At 34.4% G+C, this 22236-nt stretch overlaps 4 protein-coding genes across 9 annotated transcripts in view; 2 read left to right on the top strand and 2 right to left on the bottom strand.

Annotated features, from left to right (window-relative positions):
- Hil (peptidase hillarin) overlaps nucleotides 1–13091 on the top strand; it is a 46577-nt gene extending 33486 nt beyond the window's left edge. For all 5 annotated transcript variants that reach the window (XM_088198772.1, XM_088198774.1, XM_088198776.1 and 2 more), the window contains exons 5-16: nucleotides 9114–9230; nucleotides 9294–9490; nucleotides 9564–9789; nucleotides 9862–9944; nucleotides 10008–10151; nucleotides 10219–10437; nucleotides 11748–11956; nucleotides 12030–12160; nucleotides 12222–12365; nucleotides 12421–12534; nucleotides 12613–12790; nucleotides 12857–13091. In XM_088198772.1, coding sequence (XP_088054898.1) covers nucleotides 9114–9230; nucleotides 9294–9490; nucleotides 9564–9789; nucleotides 9862–9944; nucleotides 10008–10151; nucleotides 10219–10437; nucleotides 11748–11956; nucleotides 12030–12160; nucleotides 12222–12365; nucleotides 12421–12534; nucleotides 12613–12790; nucleotides 12857–12996 — 1902 coding nt within the window. In that variant the 3' untranslated portion in view covers nucleotides 12997–13091. The remainder of the gene's footprint in view (nucleotides 1–9113; nucleotides 9231–9293; nucleotides 9491–9563; nucleotides 9790–9861; nucleotides 9945–10007; nucleotides 10152–10218; nucleotides 10438–11747; nucleotides 11957–12029; nucleotides 12161–12221; nucleotides 12366–12420; nucleotides 12535–12612; nucleotides 12791–12856) is intronic.
- On the bottom strand, nucleotides 4451–6306 carry Mccc2 (methylcrotonyl-CoA carboxylase subunit 2). Its single transcript, XM_088197006.1, has one exon. The coding sequence runs from the start codon at nucleotides 6216–6218 to the stop codon at nucleotides 4554–4556; it is 1665 nt and encodes a 554-aa protein (XP_088053132.1). The 5' UTR covers nucleotides 6219–6306; the 3' UTR covers nucleotides 4451–4553.
- Nucleotides 13092–14324: 1233 nt separating the features above from the next.
- LOC148229568 (uncharacterized) lies at nucleotides 14325–20225 on the bottom strand. Of its 2 annotated transcripts, none has more exons than XM_088198777.1 (10): nucleotides 20086–20225; nucleotides 19881–20017; nucleotides 17159–17360; nucleotides 16393–16636; nucleotides 16152–16328; nucleotides 15938–16081; nucleotides 15271–15708; nucleotides 14915–15212; nucleotides 14620–14853; nucleotides 14325–14552 (listed from the first exon to the last, which is right to left on the bottom strand). In XM_088198777.1, exons 1-10 carry the CDS (start codon nucleotides 20139–20141, stop codon nucleotides 14437–14439), a joined length of 2046 nt encoding a protein of 681 aa, XP_088054903.1. In that variant the 5' UTR covers nucleotides 20142–20225; the 3' UTR covers nucleotides 14325–14436. The 2 variants fall into 2 exon arrangements, with proteins under 2 accessions (XP_088054903.1, XP_088054904.1); XM_088198778.1 differs by having other exon boundaries at nucleotides 14620–14841.
- Sps1 (inactive selenide, water dikinase) lies at nucleotides 19476–21910 on the top strand. Its single transcript, XM_088198779.1, has one exon. The coding sequence runs from the start codon at nucleotides 20451–20453 to the stop codon at nucleotides 21708–21710; it is 1260 nt and encodes a 419-aa protein (XP_088054905.1). The 5' UTR covers nucleotides 19476–20450; the 3' UTR covers nucleotides 21711–21910.
- The last annotated feature ends 326 nt before the right edge of the window (nucleotides 21911–22236 follow it).

Here is a 22236-nt window from a genome sequence, read left to right as displayed (position 1 = left end):
ACGTTATATAAGTAATAACATTGTAGAGAAACAAATTTTAATACCGAATATGTATATGATATCATCATATATTTCATACGTCATTTTTTTCTTTATATTCTATATATTTTTTTAAAACATACAGGATGTAAAAATAATAACGCAATAATGCATCATGCAACCAATATCACTTAACAGGTCACACCTATCATGACGCCCTAGTAAAATAATTAGATACATATATATTTTTAGTCTAGAATTAATATCAGATCAATTTAAGCATTCATAAAGCTTATCATTTAAAATCAAATAAATTTCACATTAAAATAAAACAACCTATCAAAGATCTGTATTTAATGTCTTAATCAACCTGTATTTACATATTTTTGGTATTGTTATCTTAATTCCCAAAACATATATATTAAAGTTTTTTTCATTCCATGACTGCACCAAATGTCCAAAACTAGAATTAAAAAAAAAAATTCTTAGAGTTCTAATTTTTTATTAAATTAAAATACTTACATAAATATATAATACAGAATTAATGACACATACAGACGTATTATATATAATATTAACAATATAATAAATGTGAAATAAAAATGGTATTGATGGGCAGATCCCTGTGGAGCTCATTGAGGAGCTTGAATGGCTTGAATCAGAGTACTTTAATTACGGAACATATGTATATATTTACTTTATTATTTATATAACTATCTATTATATCTATATGATTTGTATAATTCAGATTTTTGGTCTACCCTGTGTTTTAATTTACATTGTAGTGATTGTATTCTCGTTGAATTATTTATCGCTTGGCATTGTGATAATATGGAACCAGGCGAACGCCAGTAGATAATTAAAATTATTTAAATGCCAATATAGTCCGTTCAAGGTTGAGTTACTGTTTTATTTTTTAATTTTTGGAATATGAAATCAGCTATGCAGGTTGTGTGTGCAATAAATATTCACAACCGGACCGCTCCGTTTGCACGTACGGCGTCAATTAACGGCCACGGGTCACAGTTCATGCACGAAGCGAATTCTCGAATAATATGTAAAGCAGTCACGGTAATTCGAGTTTCGAATGTATGATTCACGCAGTGCGTGCCGCAGAATAGTAACGAGCCGCACGAGCCGTTACAAAACTCACAAACGCCACGTCACTATCGGCGCGGTGAATTTAAATTTAGCTAAAGCTCGAATGATTGTATTAAATAAATTATCGAATCAAGCAACTAATTTATAGAAACATTACTATCTTGGAGATTAAACTAATTTTGTATTTATTCAAAAAATAATTGGCAAAGGCTTGTAGTTATAATATGCTTGAGGAACGTGTTGGTGTTGCATGAAAGAGTGGCTGAAAAATATTCTGAAGGACTTTATAGTTACTTTCATATTATTTTCCGCTTGCGGTAACTTCACACACTCGGGTGCGCACTACTAACTGTGGCACAACCGCGACATGCAAAAATATAATCCACACGCGGGCAACTTACGAAGCGACCAGATATTTAGTAGCCTTGGAAAATTCTTGATTGAGTGCACTTTTTATACAATAGATCGGGAATTGTCTAAACAGGGCCGCATTAAGACCTTTGCCCTTAAAGTATATTAATTTCATGTGAATATTAAGCTTGAAGAAATACATGTTAAATAATAAAACCACTATCTAGATATCTAGAACATTATATAATAATTTGAATGTGTCTTGACCACTGTAGTTCTCGGAACGAAATAAAAAAGAAAAATTCTCAAAAAATTGGAAAAAAACATGATAAACATCTGTATTGGATTAAAAAATAGATTCTCAAATTTAGACTCATCTCCCACTTCTCAACGATAATTTTTTCATCGCCCACTTTTCAACGACAAAATTTTTAATCGACATCCTTTGGAAGTCTCTATTTCTATCTTATTTAATAATAAATTATCACATAGCAATGCCCATATTTTTTTTTAATTTCGCTAGAATATTCACGTAGCTTATGCAATTTTAAAATTTCAAATAGTAAATTTTAAAATAATTTAGAATTAAAATTATTTAATAAAATACACCTTTAAACAAAATTTTTAATTTTATTATTAAAAATTTAAATCAAAATAATAAATAAAAAAATATTGACAAGGATTGAAAAAAAGTAATCATTATATGAAAAAATCCAAACCTATCCATATTTTTAAAATTAAGGCACGGTAAACCTAATCAAAAATCAAAGAGAGATTACATATATCGAGATTTTTCGTCACATAACAACTTTCATCTTAGACGAAATATTAAGCCTCTGGACTGAAATGGTTGTTTAGCCCTATTATAAATAAATTTCATACAGGAACGTGCGATTAATGTAACTTACAGTGACTGAATGAATTAGCGAAGACAGGTGCGTTTAAAAGTAGTCCAGAAAATCAATCTAAACATCCATTTATGCATATGATTTAGAAGTGCAATTTGTGTATAAATGTGTTTAAATTAAAATCTGTTTATTTTCTATTGTATTGTACACATGTCAGTAATTTTGAATGTAACGTCAGATAAGTAATTTATAGTATTGAAGGCAATATTTCTCTTTCAAACTCTCTCACTTGAACGATCGTAATGATGACAAGTTGAAGGTTGCAAGGCATTTTATATTATGTATTGCTAGCTCTTGTAAAGTAATCAATTTAGCTTCATATTTTTTTACCTGGAAATAAATAAAATAGTCAACTAACATTATAATACAATAACCTAAATTTTTGGAGACTACATAATATAACACATAACGTCACCAATGTTTTCTTAGATATTTATAGATAAGTTGAATTGTATTAAAAAATAAATAATCGTAAAAAAAAAACACGTAACCGAAAAAGTTTTTCAAGCTAATTAGTGCAACATATCTCCCAGACATTTCCATAAAATTTCAGTTTTTCGACGAATATAATATCTTTCTCTATATTATAATAACATGTTTTATAATATAGAGAAAGGTCAAGTAGGTATATGTTGTAAATTTACATTTATTTACATTACCTAACACTTTTCTCATGCAATATATACACAATCACATACGTCTATTTTTATAACATGATTTGATAATATACGTAATAAGAGAAAATTTCAACTTGCCTCTAGTACACATACTAACCTCGGGCGAACTTTTCTTATTATACTTACATAACTTATTATTGTGCTACTATCTTTTGCTCATCTCTCTAAATTCTATCGCATAGTTATTGTTTTATTTTATGTGAAATTTCACCAAAAAGAAATGGTAAAAAAATATTCGCACATTTTCTTCTGGTGTATGTGAAAAAACACAATTGAAGTAATACACTGAGAATTGAATAATAGCTTTATATGTAAATTAATTTAATCAAATTTTCTAATAACTCATTTCTAAATTGTAAAATACTTGTTATTACAAAATTTAAAAGTCATTTCCCAAATAAATATTCACTGAAGACACATTTTGTTATGATCATAGAAAATCTCCTGTATAGACTTAGTTGTCATAGAAAGAAAAGCGTTGCCATTAACAAATTAGATACAAATAAAATCTCACTTTAGAATCTAAGCTTTCATGGAAATCCAACATAGATAAAAAAAATTCAGAAAACCAATAAATATATCGCCTTATTTATCGTAAGAACACACTCAGGTATATTGAATCATAATCTAATAATAACACCCAAACCCTAATAAAGCTTCAAAGCCAATAAAATATTTTTCTAATAATTACAAAAAAAACATGGTTTGTCCGTTATAGTACTAGCTTTATGGTGTCTATTTTGTATATATTTACACAAAGAATTCAAATAGAAGATATGATAAAAATAAGAAAGGTGGCACATAATTGCAAATACAGAATCTAGTGAACGTCTCATAATAAGGACAATATGTTTTAATATATTTATGTTGACTTTCTTAATTGGTAAAATTTAATTCTTTGTGTCAATTTTAACAAAATAAAAATTAGGATGAATAAAATGAAATCTAACGAAAGAGTGCTATTATTAAACAGAAACAACAATACATAACTAATGATCAATATTTTCTTCAACAAATAAATAAAAGTGTACGAAGAAAACAAAATTTTGCTAAAGTACTGGACACAAAATAATAACCCCGTCTCCTTTTTTATAATTACATATTTAAAAACGATACATTTTTACGATCAACATAATCACAGATTTGTTGGCGAAATAATTGCGATTATTATATGCTTATTACTTTTATCCATCTAATATCGCAGATTTCGCACAAAAAGTTAAAATTAAAAAAATATGCCTCGATCATACGGAAAGAAAATTTATCACGTTCTTCTTTTTTGTGTTTCACCGTCATTAATTTTTTTTGTTGTTATCAATTCGTGCGTAACATGTATACAAATCGTGTGTGTCTGAATATATATGTATATAGTTAAAAATCAGTTGCATTACAAAACATCAAATTGTAGAAAGTATACGTTAAAAAAAGCAAAGATTTTTTTTAAATCAATAACATTTAATATCAAATTTTCACACATATGTAATCGTTTACATTTCACAATAAGCATACGCGCAAGACATATAATAACAGATCTTAATTACATTCTGAATATGCCAAATTTAGTATCAGGAAAGGGAGCATTCAAAGCGGCCGCCAGACTGAGACCCAGAGCTCTCCTGGTGCAAGCCGGATCTAAAATGCCGTCATCCCAAAGTTTACCAGAACTGAAAGATGGCGCTCCTTCTTTTTCAAATTGTTCTTCCAAAGGCGCTCTTATCTTCTTTTCGTCATCTTCGCTCCAAGGATTGCCTTCCCTAGCCGCCTTGTCTCTCGCCACTTGACACAAAACTCCAGCAGCCTGAGGTCCTCCCATCACAGATATTCTCGCGTTAGGCCACATGTACAAAAAGTTAGGCGAATACGCCCTACCGCACATTCCATAATTTCCAGCACCGTAACTACCTCCAATTATCACAGTCAATTTAGGTCCCTTGAAACAACTCACCGCTGTTACCATTTTAGCGCCGTTTTTAGCAATACCGCCAGCTTCCGCGTCTCTTCCCACCATAAATCCGGTTATGTTTTGCAAGAAAATCAGTGGAATTTTCCTGGCAGCGCATAGTTCAATAAAATGAGCTCCTTTCAAAGCACCTTCTGATTGTAACACTCCATTATTACCAATAATACCGACTGGTTTTCCATATAATTTAGAAAATCCACATACTACTGTATCTCCATAGAGCTCTTTAAACTCTTGGAATTTACTACCGTCTACGATCCTAGCTATGACTTCTCTGATATCGAACGATTTTTGCAGATTCGTGCCTACGATTCCATATAGTTCTTTGGGGTCATATAGTGGTTCTTCTATTTCTTCTTGAATCGATTGTGAAGGAGTGCTGGGCCATGTTAGATTTTTGACGATATTTCTAGCGATGTGGAGAGCGTGTTCGTCGTCTTGAGCGTAATGATCTGTGACTCCAGAGACGCGACAGTGCAAATCGGCTCCGCCTAGTTGCTCGGCAGTTACTACTTCTCCGGTGGAGGCTTTGACTAGAGGCGGGCCTGCCAAAAAAACAGTGCCTTGATTGCGCACGATAACGCTCTCGTCCGACATTGCTGGAATGTAAGCGCCGCCAGCGGTGCACGAACCAAGGACGATAGATATCTGAGGAATGTCCATGGAAGACATGTTAGCTTGATTGAAGAATATCCTTCCGAAATGATCTCTATCTGGAAAAACGCTGGCTTGATCTGGAAGATGAGCTCCACCCGAGTCGACCAAATATATACAAGGCAATCTACATTGTTGGGCTATCTCTTGAGCTCTCAGATGTTTCTTGACGGTGATCGGGAAGTAAGTGCCGCCTTTGACAGTAGGATCGTTAGCTACGACAATTACAGGTCTACCGTGCACTCTAGCTACAGCTGTTAGGAGACCGGCGCTCGCGGGAGGACCGGCTAAGGTGGACAATTCTAGCAGATCCGATCCCGGATCAGTCAAAGTTTCCACTCTGGTTAGAACGTCGAGTTTTCCTCTAGCAGTCTGTTGCTTCTTGGACTTTTCCCCGCCGCCTTCCATGGCCTTGGATGTCTTCTGCCGCAAATCGGCGACCAGGCTCTCCATAGCACCATAGTTATCTTTATACAGCTGCGAGTTTACGTCACACGCGCTGTTGATCGCAGACAGTTCGTTGTGGAAGTGTTTTTTGAGCAGCGGCAGGCGGGAGAGCGCCACGCTCGATCGGACAAACTTATGCATTTTTACCTGGGTTTAAAAGACGGTAAAAAGTGTCAGCAAAACCGGATCATGCCGGCGAACGAGCCCCCGCGCTGGCTGATAAGGTACTGGCGAATCAAGTTATCAAGTGGATAAGTCCCCACTCCGGCCACGAGCCGAACCGTGACCTCTTAAATTTGTACGAAAACACGCACAGCCAAATTGCTGTACGTTCGCATACTTTGCAGATCACGGTCACAGTATGGGTTGTTACGTTCGCTGTTATTATTTTGCTTATGGAATTTAATAGTAGTAGCATATGTTTATGTTAAATGTTGCCACACGAAACATATGCAATGTATACCTAGCATTTCTTATTTCCAATAACAGATTTTGTAAGCTCTTATTTTTCGGGTCAAAATAAGAGCTTAATAAATAATTAATAAATAATAAATTTTATTAATAAATTTTCATACGGTTGTTGTCAGAATTTAAATCCTAAATGGCACAGAATTTATATTAAAAGGTCAGAATACATCGGTGATAATATAAGTGACCAGAATATTAGATGATCAGAATTTATAATAAATGGTAAGAATTATTTTCAATAATTCTTACCATTTATTATAAATAGCCAGTATTTATATTATATTATCTGTATTTTAACATCAAGGCCAGTTTAATGTTGCCAGATGGTCAGTATAATAATACAACACTAGAAGGTGAGCGTGTACTTCGCGGCCGCTCTATCGTTATTCCCGCTTCGTTTGTCGCGCTTAATACATTTGCGTCCTACACACGATTAGGTTCGTTGAGAATTATTCATGAGGTGTTCAATATTCTGACCAACGCTCGCACGCATCTAATATGTCCAACAGCTTTGGTACGAGCGAGATATTCTGTAATATATTTATAAAAAAAGTAATTTACCGTCCATTTATATTTATAAATGTTATCATCCTATATTTTTATTCTAACCATTTGATATTCATTTTGAACCTGAATAAGTATAACTATGACCAGACTGCTAATACAATTCTGACTGAGATTTAACTTTTATTCTAACCCAAAGTTTGTTAAAATTCTGATTATTTAATTTGTTGTCGATTTTGTATATCTTTTTGAGCGAAATAAACTTGTGTAATATTTAAAAGTTCATTAAAGTAAACTTCTATCAAAACTTAACACTATTGTTGAATTTTATTGACTTGGTGTGGTATTAGTTAACAAAGGCAGGATCTGATAATAAAAATATTATTAAAAAACATTTAATTCTATACAATTAGGTGAATGCCGGACTTACAATGATAATATTTTTACATGTTACGTAATATGGCAATATAATCTGTGAAAATTTCATGACACCAAAGCTCACCGTAGGAGTACTTGCTGCTTCACCAAATATATTTTCTGCTTCAAAGTTAAAAGAAAGTTAAAAAAATAAAGCAACACAAACATTATATTTTAGCATGCACTAACTAAATTTTAAAAAAATGATGAAAATATTTTTTTTACAATGTTTTGATATTTTAATATAAATAAAAACAATTTTCAGTATAAAAATAATAGCCCCTCACCCCCACAAAATAAAAACTTCATGTATTAATAATATTAAAAATATATAAGTGGAATAAACCAACACAAGCATTAAAAAACATTCAGTAAATATACTAAAAGCTAGGACTGTCATTTGGGGGGAGGGGTAGATAGGAGTATTTCCCCCCCTTAAATTTGGACAGAAAAATACATGTCATTCAATGAAATACTATAAATTTTAACGAAATCGATATATTAAAAAAACACTGACTGGCCAACTTTTGCCCCCCCCCCTGGTAAAATATTAATGAAGTCCCTGATTCTTAACTAAAAATTCTCTCAAAAAAATAGCATTTTGAAGTCTATCCCGAAATAATGTTCCCCCCCCCCCTTGAATGTAATATTAAAAAAGCGACCACTGACTTGCCAAATTTTGCCCCCCCCCCCCGGTAAAATCTTAAATGACGTCTCTGATTCTTAACATACATTCTCGGATTTTCCCTCAAAGAAAAAAATAACATTCTCAAGTCAATTCCGAAAATATTTTTTAAAACATGCCATTTCAGTGAAATCACGTCTGAGTACGTTTATTTCGGTGCAGTTATATTTTCACTATTGAAGTCCAAATATATTTTCACCAGTAGATAAACATTTTTACTAACAAAAATATAATTTAACTGATAAGCGCTAGTGAACTTATATGCCGCTTTAAAATGTCAGTACTACAGACCTCTAATTGTATATTGGCTAAAGTGTATTCAAACTTAATCTTGATCAATAGGAGAGCGCAAAAACAGTCACTTCTCAGAAGTCAAAAATTCACGTCAAAAGCAATAAAATCTAAAAACATTATTTTTGTTTATATATATACACTTATGTTACAGCGAATATGTATTACCAGTAAACTTATATTTTTACTGACGTTTCAGTGAAATCATATCCTAATACATTTTTACCGGTAAATATATATTTCTACTAGTAAAAATATAATTTAACTGATATGCACTAGAGAAATTGTATATTGCTCTAAACTGTCGTGAGACTCAATTTGACAGTTGCAAACAGCTGTATCTAAATCCACGTAATTTTTGTCGATGAAAGTGTGTTATCTTATCTTTGTGACAAAAATTGTTGTACAATGTAATTAAACGAATCCTTCTAGGCAATGGATGTGTAATAATATTTCATATTTAATAGCAAAAAAATGTATTATTAACACACACATTTGTAATCCATAAGATACTATCAAAAGTGAAATGGGTACAATTATTTTTGTCGGTAATATAATATTTGTTATAATTAACAGCTGTGTATTACTTTGATAGTTAATTGTATATTACGATAACAATGATTAATATCAGTTCTTGCTGCTTGCTAACCAGATTTTTTTTGTGTCTACAGGACCGCGATGAACAAACACAATTAGAAATGAAACATAGACAAGAAGAAGACGACCTTTATCGAAGATTCGCCAGACATCGAGAGGAAGAAGATAGGCGTATTCGCGATGAATTTAGAGTAAGTTCTGCATTTTATACGCAAGTTGATCTAAATTTTAATTTACCTTAAATATTTTCATAGGACGAATGGGAGAAAGAATTGGAACGTTTGACGCATCGCTTTGAACGGGAGATGCAAGTCAAGAGAAAGAAGCCTGAAGAACAAAATGTGCTTACTCTGAGACACCAACAAGAGAAAGACGATCTTGAGAAGAACATGACATTGAGACGAGACAAAAAGAAAGAGAGTGTGACTAGGAAAATGCTCGAACATGAAAGGTGTGTGCTTTACTATAATATTATTTATATTAATTCTAGAGCAATCATCATATAATTTATTGTTTATTTACAGAGCTGCCACTGCTGCACTAGTAGAAAAACAGAGTCATGAGATGTTAGAATTAATCAACGAGAAGCGATCCGAGTATATGCGAGCTGAATCACTATTTGAAGACGCTGCAGAGATAGCCGCACCTTATCCAGCGCGAGCGCCGCCACCAGCACCGCCAGCTCTAACGAAATTCCATATTTATAGCGATCCTACAGAATTTGCAGACGTTGATCAGATTGCTATATCTGTAATAATATATGCTTAATCTATATATTATTTATAATACATAAATATTAATAATTATATTTTAACAATAAAGGTCGCTCAAGAGGATCAAAAGACATTCACAGATCTCGTTCGGCAATTAGTTGGTAGATGTGGTTCAGATATTGAAAAAGCAAGGTATATGTAAAATAAACATTTTTATAAACATCTAAGTATTAAAATAATATATTTATTATTTAGAACTATATTCCGGTGGATCACTGTGAAAAATCTAAACACAATGCAGTTTGACGATAATTTGAGAGGTGATACGCCTATGGGACTCTTGCGAGGGATTAAACATGGAACTGAAAGTTACCACGTGCTATTTAAACGATTATGCAGGTAATTGTCATTTTAAAGTTTCCACAATAAAATATTAATAATGCAATTGATTTATCGATGATTTCAGTTATGCCGGTTTACATTGTGTTGTAATAAAAGGTTATAGCAAATCGGCTGGTTATCAACCGGGCGTACGTTTTGAAGATAACAGATTTAGGAATTCTTGGAATGCAGTCTACGTGGCCGGAGCGTGGCGATTTGTACAATGCAATTGGGGTGCAAGACACCTAGTTAATGCCAAAGATGCACCCAAACCGGGAAATAAAGGAAAGAGCGACAGCTTAAGGTATTGTGTCGTATTAGATTTGATCATTAAATCAATTGTGCACATAAGTCAAAACAAAATTTCATTGACATATTAATGATAAGTGGACTATAAGCACCAAGTTATACTAAAATTCTCTAATAAATTAAGACGATTTGTAACTATTTTAGGCAAAACGGAAGTCATATAGAGTAAAGTAGGTCAAAAATAAACGCTTAATCTGTGACCTAATGTATCTTCATTACATTTTATACTTCAAAGCCCTCTAATTAATTTGTAAAACTTACTAGCTTTCATCTTGGCTTCGTTCACGTTTTGTTCTTAGTTAAACCAAATTCTCTATCAGTTATCTAAGAACTAATACGCAAGAAAATATTTTTTATTCAATTATTTTTGTCCGGTAGTACGTAATTGTATTTTAAATGCTCCGCTCGTGACATTGAAACATAAAATTGATCTTGAGAGAAGTTCTCATCTATCAAGTAAATCTCTATTATATTAAGCAACTGTTCTTGTAACTTATTAGTTGAAATGGCATAAGTCAGACGAATTAAAAAGATGAGTACAGTAGACCCCCCAATAACACGGTAAATATGAAACGTGTTATTTGGGTGCATGTAGTTGGGGGGACTATAAAATAATCATTACAATTTTTTGCAATATGTACGTACGAATCAGGCGCGTGTGATGAGATATTTTGATTTTGGCTCACTCACTCATTAAGTAACGAGCATTCAAATAGCACGTCCCCAACTTACCGTGTTATTGGGGGCCTACTGTATATTGGAATTAATTAATTTCTAAAAATACACATTTCAGCCATTAAATTTTATTTAAAAAAAGTGGCATTGACATAGAAATTCGCATTAGATCTTCTGTAAGAACTTCATATCACTAGTACTCTATTTTGAGATACATAAACAGGAAGACAAACTTTCAGTATAGATGTGTCATATTTGTATCTTCGAATGGAATATTTGTATACCTGTTCATATCCTTTGCAGAGTATGATTAAGCTTTTTTTGACAAACTTGAGTGTAGTTTCTGAGAAGAGAGATTTCCTAGACATCTTCATTTGATCAGTATTCTAAAGTCATAAGAAACTTTTAATTATTTTGGACTATTGTTTTTTCTTTCTTCGTTTCTCTTAATTTTGTAAATCTTGCAATAATGTTTTTAGGCACTCATTCTTGTGGAATATTAAAGCAATATCAATGTTTAAAACCCATGCTTTGTAAAAATCAGGGTGTAAAATTATAACACTTATCTCCTAATTTAATACTATATTAATTGTGAAATGATCAAGAACTAATGGATAATAATGCTTTCAGATATGAATATGATGATCACTACTTCTTGACAGATCCAAGAGAATTCATTTACGAGTTCTTCCCGCTACAGCCAGATTGGCAATTGTTAAAAACTCCAATAACCCTCAGAGATTTTGAAGAGTTACCATTTGTGAGATCGTTGTTCTTTAGATACGGATTATACTTTAGCGACGCGAATACCAAGGCAGTCATGTATACTGATGCTACAGGTATCATTTTTTACAGATCCTACGTCGTTACAGGTAATAATGATAATTACAGTGCATGTATTTTCAACTTTAGGTGCTGCAACTGTACGAATAGCCATGCCAGCTCATATGCAAAGTACGTTAATATTCCATTATAACTTAAAATTCTACGATACTGAAGGTGACGGATTTGACGGTGTCAGTTTGAAGAGATTCGTCATGCAGGTATGTACCATTAAAACGCCTTTGATATGAAGAAACAAATAAATAATACCTTATATTTTAGTCTGTCATAGGAAACGTAGTTTCGTTCAGAGTACATGCACCATGCAGTGGAGCCTTCTTACTTGACATATTTGCAAATGCTGTTACGCCGAAAGAATATTTAACAGGAGAACCAATGAAGTTCAAGAGCGTCTGCAAATTTAAGGTAATTAAAAAAAATTATAATACGATTCTAAATAATTAAATTGTCACATATATAGATCTGCTGTGCTGAACTTCAAACTGTGATGGTACCATTGCCAGATTGCGCTAGCGGAGAATGGGGTCCTACAAAAGCCACAAGATTATTTGGCCTAGTACCCATTACGCATCAAGTAATTTATTAATTAATAATGAAAGTTGTATTATAAAGGTACATTTATCATACAATAATATTTTATTATTCTTAATAGGATGCATTAGTGTTTGCTGGCCGTGAAGTAGAAATACAATTCAGGATGTCTCGTCAATTGACCGATTTCATGGCGACTCTCCATAAAAACGGAGTCGAAGAGAAACGACTCTCTAAATTTGTGACGCATACTGTTACTGACGATATCGTTACATTTGTGATAAACTTCCCAGAAGAAGGTTTGTTTGGATTCAAATATTTTTTAAAGATCTTTATTCATAACTTGTTAATTACTTTTTTTGTAGGTCAATATGGTCTTGATGTGTATACTAGAGAGAGAGGTAGCGGTCCTGTAAATCATCATCAAAACGGATCAACGGAAAGGGAGAAGCATCTGTTAACGCATTGCTGCAAATATTTGATAAACAGCAGTAAACGCAATTAAACGATTATAACTTTAAAACATTCCAAACACATTACGAAGCAAACAATTCACCTCTTATAGTATTAAATATTATTAAGAATAAAAAACTGAACAATTAACCTATTAATTATTTGTATATAAAAATATTTTTTTATATCACAACTAAATATATTAATTATACGTAATTATATGATAATAATTTATAACTGAGTGTAAATTATGATGTACAGTTTTGCTGCAACGGACAGGACAATTTTATAAAAAAAATAATATAAATAAATTAGATTATAAATGTATATTATCAAAATATAAAACATATATAAAAAAGTTCATATTAATATATAATCATATTTGCAATATAAAAATATTTATTAAAATATATATCATTTTGTTAAAAAATGCATTTACTTACAGATAGAAAAAAATCAGTATAAATTGTCAACGTGTACCTTAATAAATTTATCATTATATAATTTTTAATAAAAAAGTATATCGAACACAGTGAAGATTACACAATTATGTAATAGTATTATAAAATAAATAAAATGTTAATTTATATTTACTTAAAATGTATTAATTTTGAGACAATACTGTTGTGTTTTTAATATTAAAGATTTTTATTTACCAGTGTTTACCATTACTGTTATAAATTTCTTATATATTAACTGTATTTATATTAAATAAATATATTTTTTCTAACCTTCATTTCTGGCAAATAAACATTATTTTATTTGATGAACCTCTTACTTAATATTTCAGATTAATATAACATATAAAATTCAGTCTGCAAGGTGTCACGAAGAAGTGCTATCAGATAATTTAAGAGACAATATTCATTTTTCATATTCCTCGTGTAATATTATCACTTATTGAAAACTATATTCCAAAGCTTGATACAAACTAAGTATGTTTAAGATTCTCAAGATATTTTGATAAGCTTATTATTGGCATCTCTTGATATATTATATATTTTGAATTGTATCCTAGGCAGCATTTGCAGATGACTAACAAGGTTTTACAAGGCAAAAATCATAGCTTTCTGTACTGATTCTACATACTTTTGACGCAATAGTGGTCAGTATTTCTGATATTGGTTAAAAAAAATATTACATGAAATAAAAATAAAATTCCTAGTGGCTTTTAGGATTTTGAGGCATCAATTTTAAAATTAATATAATGGATCGAAAAGTAAGGACACATTTTTTCTCCACTTTACTTTATATTAAAAATACTGAATTCATAGAACTACATTCAATTCTTCATTATGAAGACATCAACCTAGCCTCTATGTTTTGCTACATATGAGCTAAAAACATTTTTTTGTACATATAAATAAGTAGAAGTCATACTTTTTCTATCAATAAAAATATATAGTAGTCATGGAGGGATATGTATATATCAACACGTATAAAAGTAGATCACAGCTTAAAATAGACTTAAGTAAATTGACAGCAAAATAAATTAAATTTTATCTCCTTTGATAGTTCTTCGTTGCTCGACTCCTCTTATCAAAGACCCCAAAAGACCTTCCATCTCATTTGCAGTTTCTTGCAGTTGAGTGTTGTCGAAATTGATTTCTAAAAATACAATTCAACATGTATTCTAGTATTAAACATTACACATTACATTTAAAGCGATCAATACCGTCAATAGCAAAATTATTTGTTAAAATAGTCTGCAATCTGTCTAGGACGCTGTCCAAATCCGCATTTAATTCTTTCATCTTATTGTTCGAAGTAGCCACACTTTCAATATCGGCATTAAACTTATCTTCAGAAGTTGTGGCTTCAACAGCATTTGGATACGACATTTTCTTTCTTGATTTTAAAGATGATTCCATTTGAGAGGAACACTCACCTGTATTGCCTTTATCAGATTCTAAAATATTAAATTCATGACAAATCCATTCCATTGCATTATAAATAAATATAAAACTTACCATTTCCATACCACGTGCTTATATCACTCATCGATACATTTGATATACTGTCAGGGTTTCTAGTACTTCTTTTAGTTACATTAACATGTTTTGTAACATCGTTCTTGATAATTCTCTGTTCTATTACGCTGCTCTCATTAATGCAGTCTTTCGCCATGGTCGGTATAGGACTGAACATTTCAAATGCTGGAATTCTTAAATTTTTATTGTTGGTAGTTTTGTCATGAGATCCATCTTCAATCAGAAGCGGTTCTTCTATTATTACATCGCCATTTTGACATTGCGGAAGCAGACTTTCCTATAAATTTATTCAATATAATAAACATCAAATTATAATATTTTATATAGTCACTCACTTGAAACATCTTAAGTCTGTTGATTTGAGTGGCAATCTGACTGAAATGGCTGTTCACTTTATGTTGAATTTTCCGGTCCATACTATTCATATTCTGAGTGTCGTCCATAAGGCCTGAAATACTTTTTAAAGCTCTGTTCTGATTCTCTAATTTTATAATTATATCTTCTAGTATCGTCCTCGGATCGGTTAAGTTGTTCCCGCCAGCTTTCCCGACAGTCGACGTATAAACTTTATGTTTCTTATTGTCTTTATTAGAAGTAATCTGGTTTTCTTGCTTATTCTCATCTCGACTGTCTGTTTGGTCTTTCGGGATATTTTCTTCCAAAGGGTATTTGATGTCCGCAGATAGATTATGAGTTCGCCCACAATTGGACGGGCATGTTAATACTCGTTTCATTCTTCTCACAATGTTAACAATGTACTGTGATGGCATTCCCTATAATAAAAATAAAATTTATGATACACAAACACGATTAATTTAAGAAAATAGATCAATGTGTAATATGATACATTAAGTCTTTTGCAAGGGAACTAAATATTTTATGTAAGTTAAAAAAAAATGCCTTTAATCTTCACTTGGGATATTAAGGACGATATATGTATATATATAGAATTCTTTCGGATAATTTATACTATTTTTACATATATATTTTTCAATTACTTACATGTGAATCGATTATCTCTTTAACAACATGCGATTTTTTATGTTTATACAATCTGTTGATAAAATTAGCTTTGATATCGCCATACAAATAACATTTTTCACAAATCAGCATACCCCAACATTTAGTACATTTGAATTTCAATCCCTAAAATTGAATGAAAAGTAATAATTTATGGAAAAAGTGATAATAATATAACATAAGCAAATAGGCATACTAAGGGATTTTTTGCATCACAAACAGAACATTTCCAATCTATAGTAGAAGTATCATCTTTGGTATTGCAGTTTTTCAATCGTTCGAGGATGTCCATCCATATTAAAAATAGCGGCGGAGATTCGCCTTCAATCCATTGAAATAAACCATGTTCCGAAAGTCCAAGCATTCCTGGAGTCTAAAAATAATACGCTAGTTAAATTTAATACATAAAAATATGATTTACTTATATATATGATTACTTTTGCAAAACATCTGTCGACTTCGCTCTGTACTGCTTGATGACCAAAATTGGATTTTTCCCCTACATACTCAGCTAAGAGTGATACTTGATTGAGAAGCGAAGTGAGCCGCTTCGGACTGATGCAACCGTTATGATCCGACATCATTGAGAATAAGAACCTCCATTTTGCATGATTGGGTTCGTCGCTCAAAATCACCAGTGCCGTTTTGGCCGATTGGATGCTTACCGATGATGTTCGTTCACTATATAATAAACCAAAATAATATTTAAAACAATGTAAATCATATGATCGACAGTTACGAGAAGTAGTTTTTAAAAATATTCCATAAAGTCATGACGGTCAGTAAAGAAAACACTCACCATGACTATATAATCTTAAGGACTAGATACAGAATCTTTCAGTTCCGTACAAAAGAAAAGATGGACCATAAGAGAAACCTGCTTGGTAGAAAAATTATTACTTTTCATAAGAGAAAAAAATATATTTAAAATAATATTTATTTACTAAGAAAAAATTGTATAGAAGTTTTTGAAGTTCATTCCAAAGATAGCTATATTAAACTGTACTATATATTGTTCTTTAAACTTGTATATAGTCTAACGTTTTAATGAATTATTCCATAAGCTAAAGTTATGAAAGTCCCTCTACTTCTCCTTGCGCTATAAAAGCGACAGATTTCAGTGTAGTGGATTATTTATATATTAATTTGGAAAGTTACAATGCTTCCGAAGAGTATATGGTAGATATATGTATATTAATATACCAGTCATATACATCCAAGAGAAAGTTGAGCGTTAATTCAGCTGCTAAATCAACGTCACCATCGAACGAGCCATCCTTGTGAGCTGCGAAATATACGTCTGTCAAAATTGCTTCCAATTCGCAAGGTTCGAGAACAAAACTGCTCTCCGATATGCTCAAACAATGATGTGCGAACACTCCTGATATCAATCGTACGCCAGGAACTGAAATAAAACATATACTTAGATTAATTAAAGCTAAAATGACAAATTTGTATGGGGTTACCAGATGCAAAATTCAAAAACTAGAACATTTCCAATTTTAAGAACGAGAACGTTAGAGGACAATTATTTTTTTATATATACATTATTTATCATTACTGTTAACCTTATAAACACATTGAATGTTGGAGACCATAACATGCGACGTGCGTTAACAGCGGGAAACAAAGATCTACATATTTTAGTATTGTAGAGCCATCTGTTGGCAAGGGAATAAATTATATCATATATTTATAATACGCATGTATGATAATACTTCATAAGTTTAGCAAAGTAATCCCTCAACAGTTCTCACACAGTAGACTCGTCATTTTTATGTATCTAGCATATCAATTCCTTTTTCTGGTCCTCGGGCAGACTTTGTATTTCCGCATGTCTTTAATCATCTCATTCGTTCATTGGAGAAAATCAGCCTTACCATACTTAAAGAGCTCTGCTAGAATCCCGTCACTACTGAAGGACTTTTATTTTCGAGTTTCATAACGGCCTATAAAACTTCTACGACTGATGGTGTTTGAACCAGGGCTGTGGAGCCGTTAGAAATTTTTCCCGACCAATTTAAAAATTTCAATAAAATAATCTTAAAATATTAAATTTATTTTTTAATTATTTTATTTATTTATTTTCATGTAAATAACATCAAAGAAGAAAGAACAAAAAATAATTTTAATATAATTTCTTAAGATTAGTGCCGTGCCATTGTATGTGTCTACCAGAGGCGGGCGGTGAAATACTTTCCCTTTCGATCGCTCGCATGTTAAGTAACGAGAGATAAGGACATGCTGACCATATGCTCTTATCTCTCACTCAGTCTCATCACTTAACACGCGAGCGATCAAGAGGGAAATTATCCCACAGCCTGCGCCTGGTGTCTACATTGTATATATATATATATATTGCTATGCTATTGCGTTCCGACATTCCTCATTATACCAATCTGGCCTTTTCTCTGATGTGGTATTATTAGTCGTTTCTGTGCGTATAGATTTCTAGTCCATGGAATAGTACTTTAACGTATTGTTACTATGATGTGCGCACCAATTCGTGCGTTTATCACTTCAACTTAATAAAAAAAAAAAAACAACAACACGTTAATCGACATATTTACTGTAAAGTATTTATTTAGTCCTTTAGTTAAAGATGTCACTAATATGTTCAAAAAAGTCAATATCCTCCTTTATATCTCCTTGGCTCTTAGTAATAAACACATCTGAATTCCCTTTTTATTACTTACATCCCGTCACCATATGTTGGCCTTCCTACGCACATTCATCAGTCTTATTATTATCTTAAAAATCTTCCAAAGTTTTGCTGCAAATTTTTGGCTCTGTAATGGTCTCGATCTGTTCAATGTAGGTGAGTGGTTCCAAACATGTTTTAGCTCCTAATCTATTTTATTTTATTGGTATGCAATCCAATCCAACATTTACTAATTTTACAATTGCGAATAAAAAAACAAACATTAAAAAATTACATTCTAGATTTTATTTTTACATGTTGAAGTAAAAGAGCTATGATTTAGATGTAAAAAAAAAGTTTTTTCTAATTATCATATATAAGTTGCAGTATTGAAGCTGTTAAGGGTAAAGCTGGGTTGTATTTTAAATACGTATTGAGCGGTTTGTGTGAGAGTATAAGTTTTCTGGCGTTTAAAATTCTTCTTTCAATTATGCTATGACTAGCAGGTGAGTCGACTTTTGCGCTTGTCGGCTAGCTCTACAACTTCTTTCGTCGATGAGGTCTGAGCAATATCTAGAATCCATTAGATAGTTGTCTATTTGGTGTTTATTATGGTGGCTAGATTTTGGAAATATCAAAGAACATTAAAAATAAAAATCCTATTTAGAAGTATCTTTTCCTAAAAAAAAGGTTATCATGGAATTTTTGTCTGAGGAGAAATTGCTACAGGAGATAAAAAAAGGTAATTTTAAAAGTTTTTGTTCAAAGAGGACCAAAATTTTTGAGGACGCCTGGTGTTTCATCTTTAGTGTTTCCATCTGGGCTACGCCACTAACTTTTATAAATATTTTCATTCGGCAACATTGTTCAAATGATGATCGTATTATCAGAGGCTGTGAAGTTGATTAATTTTAATCCATTATCAATATTTGCATATAAGCTATGAATAGCAATTATAGGCATCGGAGTCTGTGTTTAACAAGTGGGCTTTTATACGTCGATATGATGTTTCAATCGCTTATTCACAATAAGCCCCGTTAAAAATGTACAGTTACTAGAATGGTAGCTGTGATATAGAACGCTATCTCTCATTTCCAGAATACTATTTCGGGTCAAACGGATATCCTGCGGAGCAATTACGTCTGTTAGGATTTTAAATGTTCTAGTATGTTCCATGTTACGATTCGTAAGTGATACACTCCCCATATCGTTAAGGGGTAGGGGTAGGGGGAGGGGGTATTAAGCAGCCTGGTAACCCTAAAATTGTTCAATGTTTATACTAACTTTTGAGTGAGTCTTGCAGCGTTTTGATCTTATGCGCCATCCTGTACGTCGCGTATTTGATTAAAGACAGATCCTTGAGTTTTTCGATCGCGTCGCAGTACAACGGATGATTCCATTTCTTCGCCAGTGGATCGTCTCTGTGGTAGAAGGCGACAGTTATAAAGTTTGAAATGTTTTAACGCAATATGTAAAAACGGGCGCAAACCTGATGTAGTACGGGAATCCGGCGTCGTTTTCGCATTTTTTCCACTCGGCGGACATCGCGACCGGCCGCGGCCGGCGGTTAGCCGCAGTTGGCAGCACTGACGGACTGTTTTACGGTGCGGATTGAATTGTAAAGTTTTAGCGTCGTCGGTGATCCGTTCGCTCGCGCTCGTCGGAGGGCGTTCGGGTGCGTGAAAATTACGAGACGGAAGCGCGGCAGGGCTTCGGCGGCGGCTCGAGGGGTGCAACGCGAGGGCGCGGGGAGCGAAACGGACTTCTCCCCGTAGCGCGCGGCTAGCCGGATTCGACCAATCGCGAAGCGGCGCGCCGCGGTCGGACCAATCGCGCGCGGGCGACTCGGTGCGCATGCGCGCGGCGTCGGTCGAGGGAGAACGCCATTTTGCAAGCGTCAGCGCGATGGGCGATTATCAAGGCGTCGGACAGGGCGCTCTGGGGGCGCCTCAGCTGGACATGTCGGGCAACCCGAACGCGCTGGCTCTGCGCCGGCCGTTCGACCCGCTCGCGCATGACCTCGAAGCCAGCTTCCGGCTCACGCGTTTCGCCGACCTGAAGGGCCGCGGCTGCAAAGTGCCCCAAGACGTGCTGGCCAAGCTGGTCGAGTCGCTCCAGCAGGACTACTCCTCGCAGGAGCACGAGCACTTCATGCACATGGCCATCCCGCGCATCGGCATCGGCCTCGACTGCTCCGTGACGCCGCTCCGCCACGGAGGACTGTGCCTCGTGCAGACCACCGATTTCTTCTATCCGCTGGTCGACGATCCCTACATGATGGGTAAGATAGCCTGCGCTAACGTGCTGAGCGACCTGTACGCGATGGGCGTCACCGAGTGCGACAACATGCTCATGCTCTTGGGCGTCTCCACCAAGATGACCGAGAAGGAGAGGGACGTCGTCGTGCCTCTCATAATGCGCGGCTTCAAAGACTCCGCCCTGGAAGCCGGAGCCTCCGTGACCGGCGGCCAGACCGTCGTCAATCCGTGGTGCACCATCGGAGGCGTCGCCTCCACCGTCTGCCAGCCCAACGAGTACATCGTGCCCGACAACGCGGTGGTGGGTGACGTTCTCGTTTTGACTAAACCGCTGGGCACCCAAGTGGCCGTGAACGCTCACCAGTGGCTCGATCAGCCCGAGCGCTGGAACCGCATTAAACTGGTCGTGTCCGAAGAAGACGTGCGCAAAGCCTACCACCGCTCCATGGATTCCATGAGCCGTCTCAACCGGATCGCTTCGCGCCTCATGCACAAGTACAACGCGCACGGCTCCACCGACATAACCGGATTCGGACTTCTCGGCCACGCTCAAAACCTAGCCTCGCACCAGAAGAACGAGGTGTCCTTCGTCATCCACAACTTACCCGTGATCGCCAAGATGGCGGCCGTGGCCAAAGCGTGCGGCAACATGTTCCAGCTGCTGCAGGGACACTCGGCCGAGACGTCCGGGGGCCTGCTCATCTGTCTTCCCCGCGAGCAAGCCGCCGCCTACTGCAAAGACATCGAGAAGCAAGAGGGATACCAAGCGTGGATAATCGGCATCGTGGAGAAGGGAAACCGCACCGCCAGGATCATTGACAAGCCCAGAGTCATCGAGGTCCCCGCCAAGGATTGAACATATATTTCGGAATAGTTTTACGTAGTCATAAATACATATGTATATTTAGGTGAGCCGAGTTTTTCCTTTTTCATATCTCACCGTTTTACAGCTCGCAATTTCACCGATGAAATTGACACTTTTGCCGCACGCCGGCGCAAACTCTTTTTTTTCTTCAAATTATGAATTAATAAAATTATATTTTCCATAATAATAAAGCAACTTTTTTTATAGACCACTCACACTCCACACCCGCTTCCTGCACGTTTCCATTCCAGAATATCACACTGCGATACTTGAAAACTAAGATATCGGTACGTATGAATGTGGTGGGGCTTAATAATAAAAAAAGTGTTTTTACAGATGTATTCTCTTCATAACAACAGCGTTAGTAAAAATTCAATAATTCTTTAGAAAGAACGTAAGTTAGCTCGGCTGATGGAGATATTGTCAAATCTTACTTGAAATGCAAGATATAAGATTGAATGCGTCAGTTGTAATTCCAATGTTAATGGCCGTTTAAAGCTCGTTAAAAGTAAAAATA

Source organism: Plectrocnemia conspersa, unplaced genomic scaffold (genome assembly GCF_051122295.1).
Source record: "Plectrocnemia conspersa isolate PC_06_02 unplaced genomic scaffold, ASM5112229v1 ptg000011l, whole genome shotgun sequence".
Classification (NCBI taxonomy): Eukaryota; Metazoa; Arthropoda; class Insecta; order Trichoptera; family Polycentropodidae; genus Plectrocnemia; species Plectrocnemia conspersa.
This window is presented reverse-complemented; position numbering and strand designations above follow the sequence as displayed.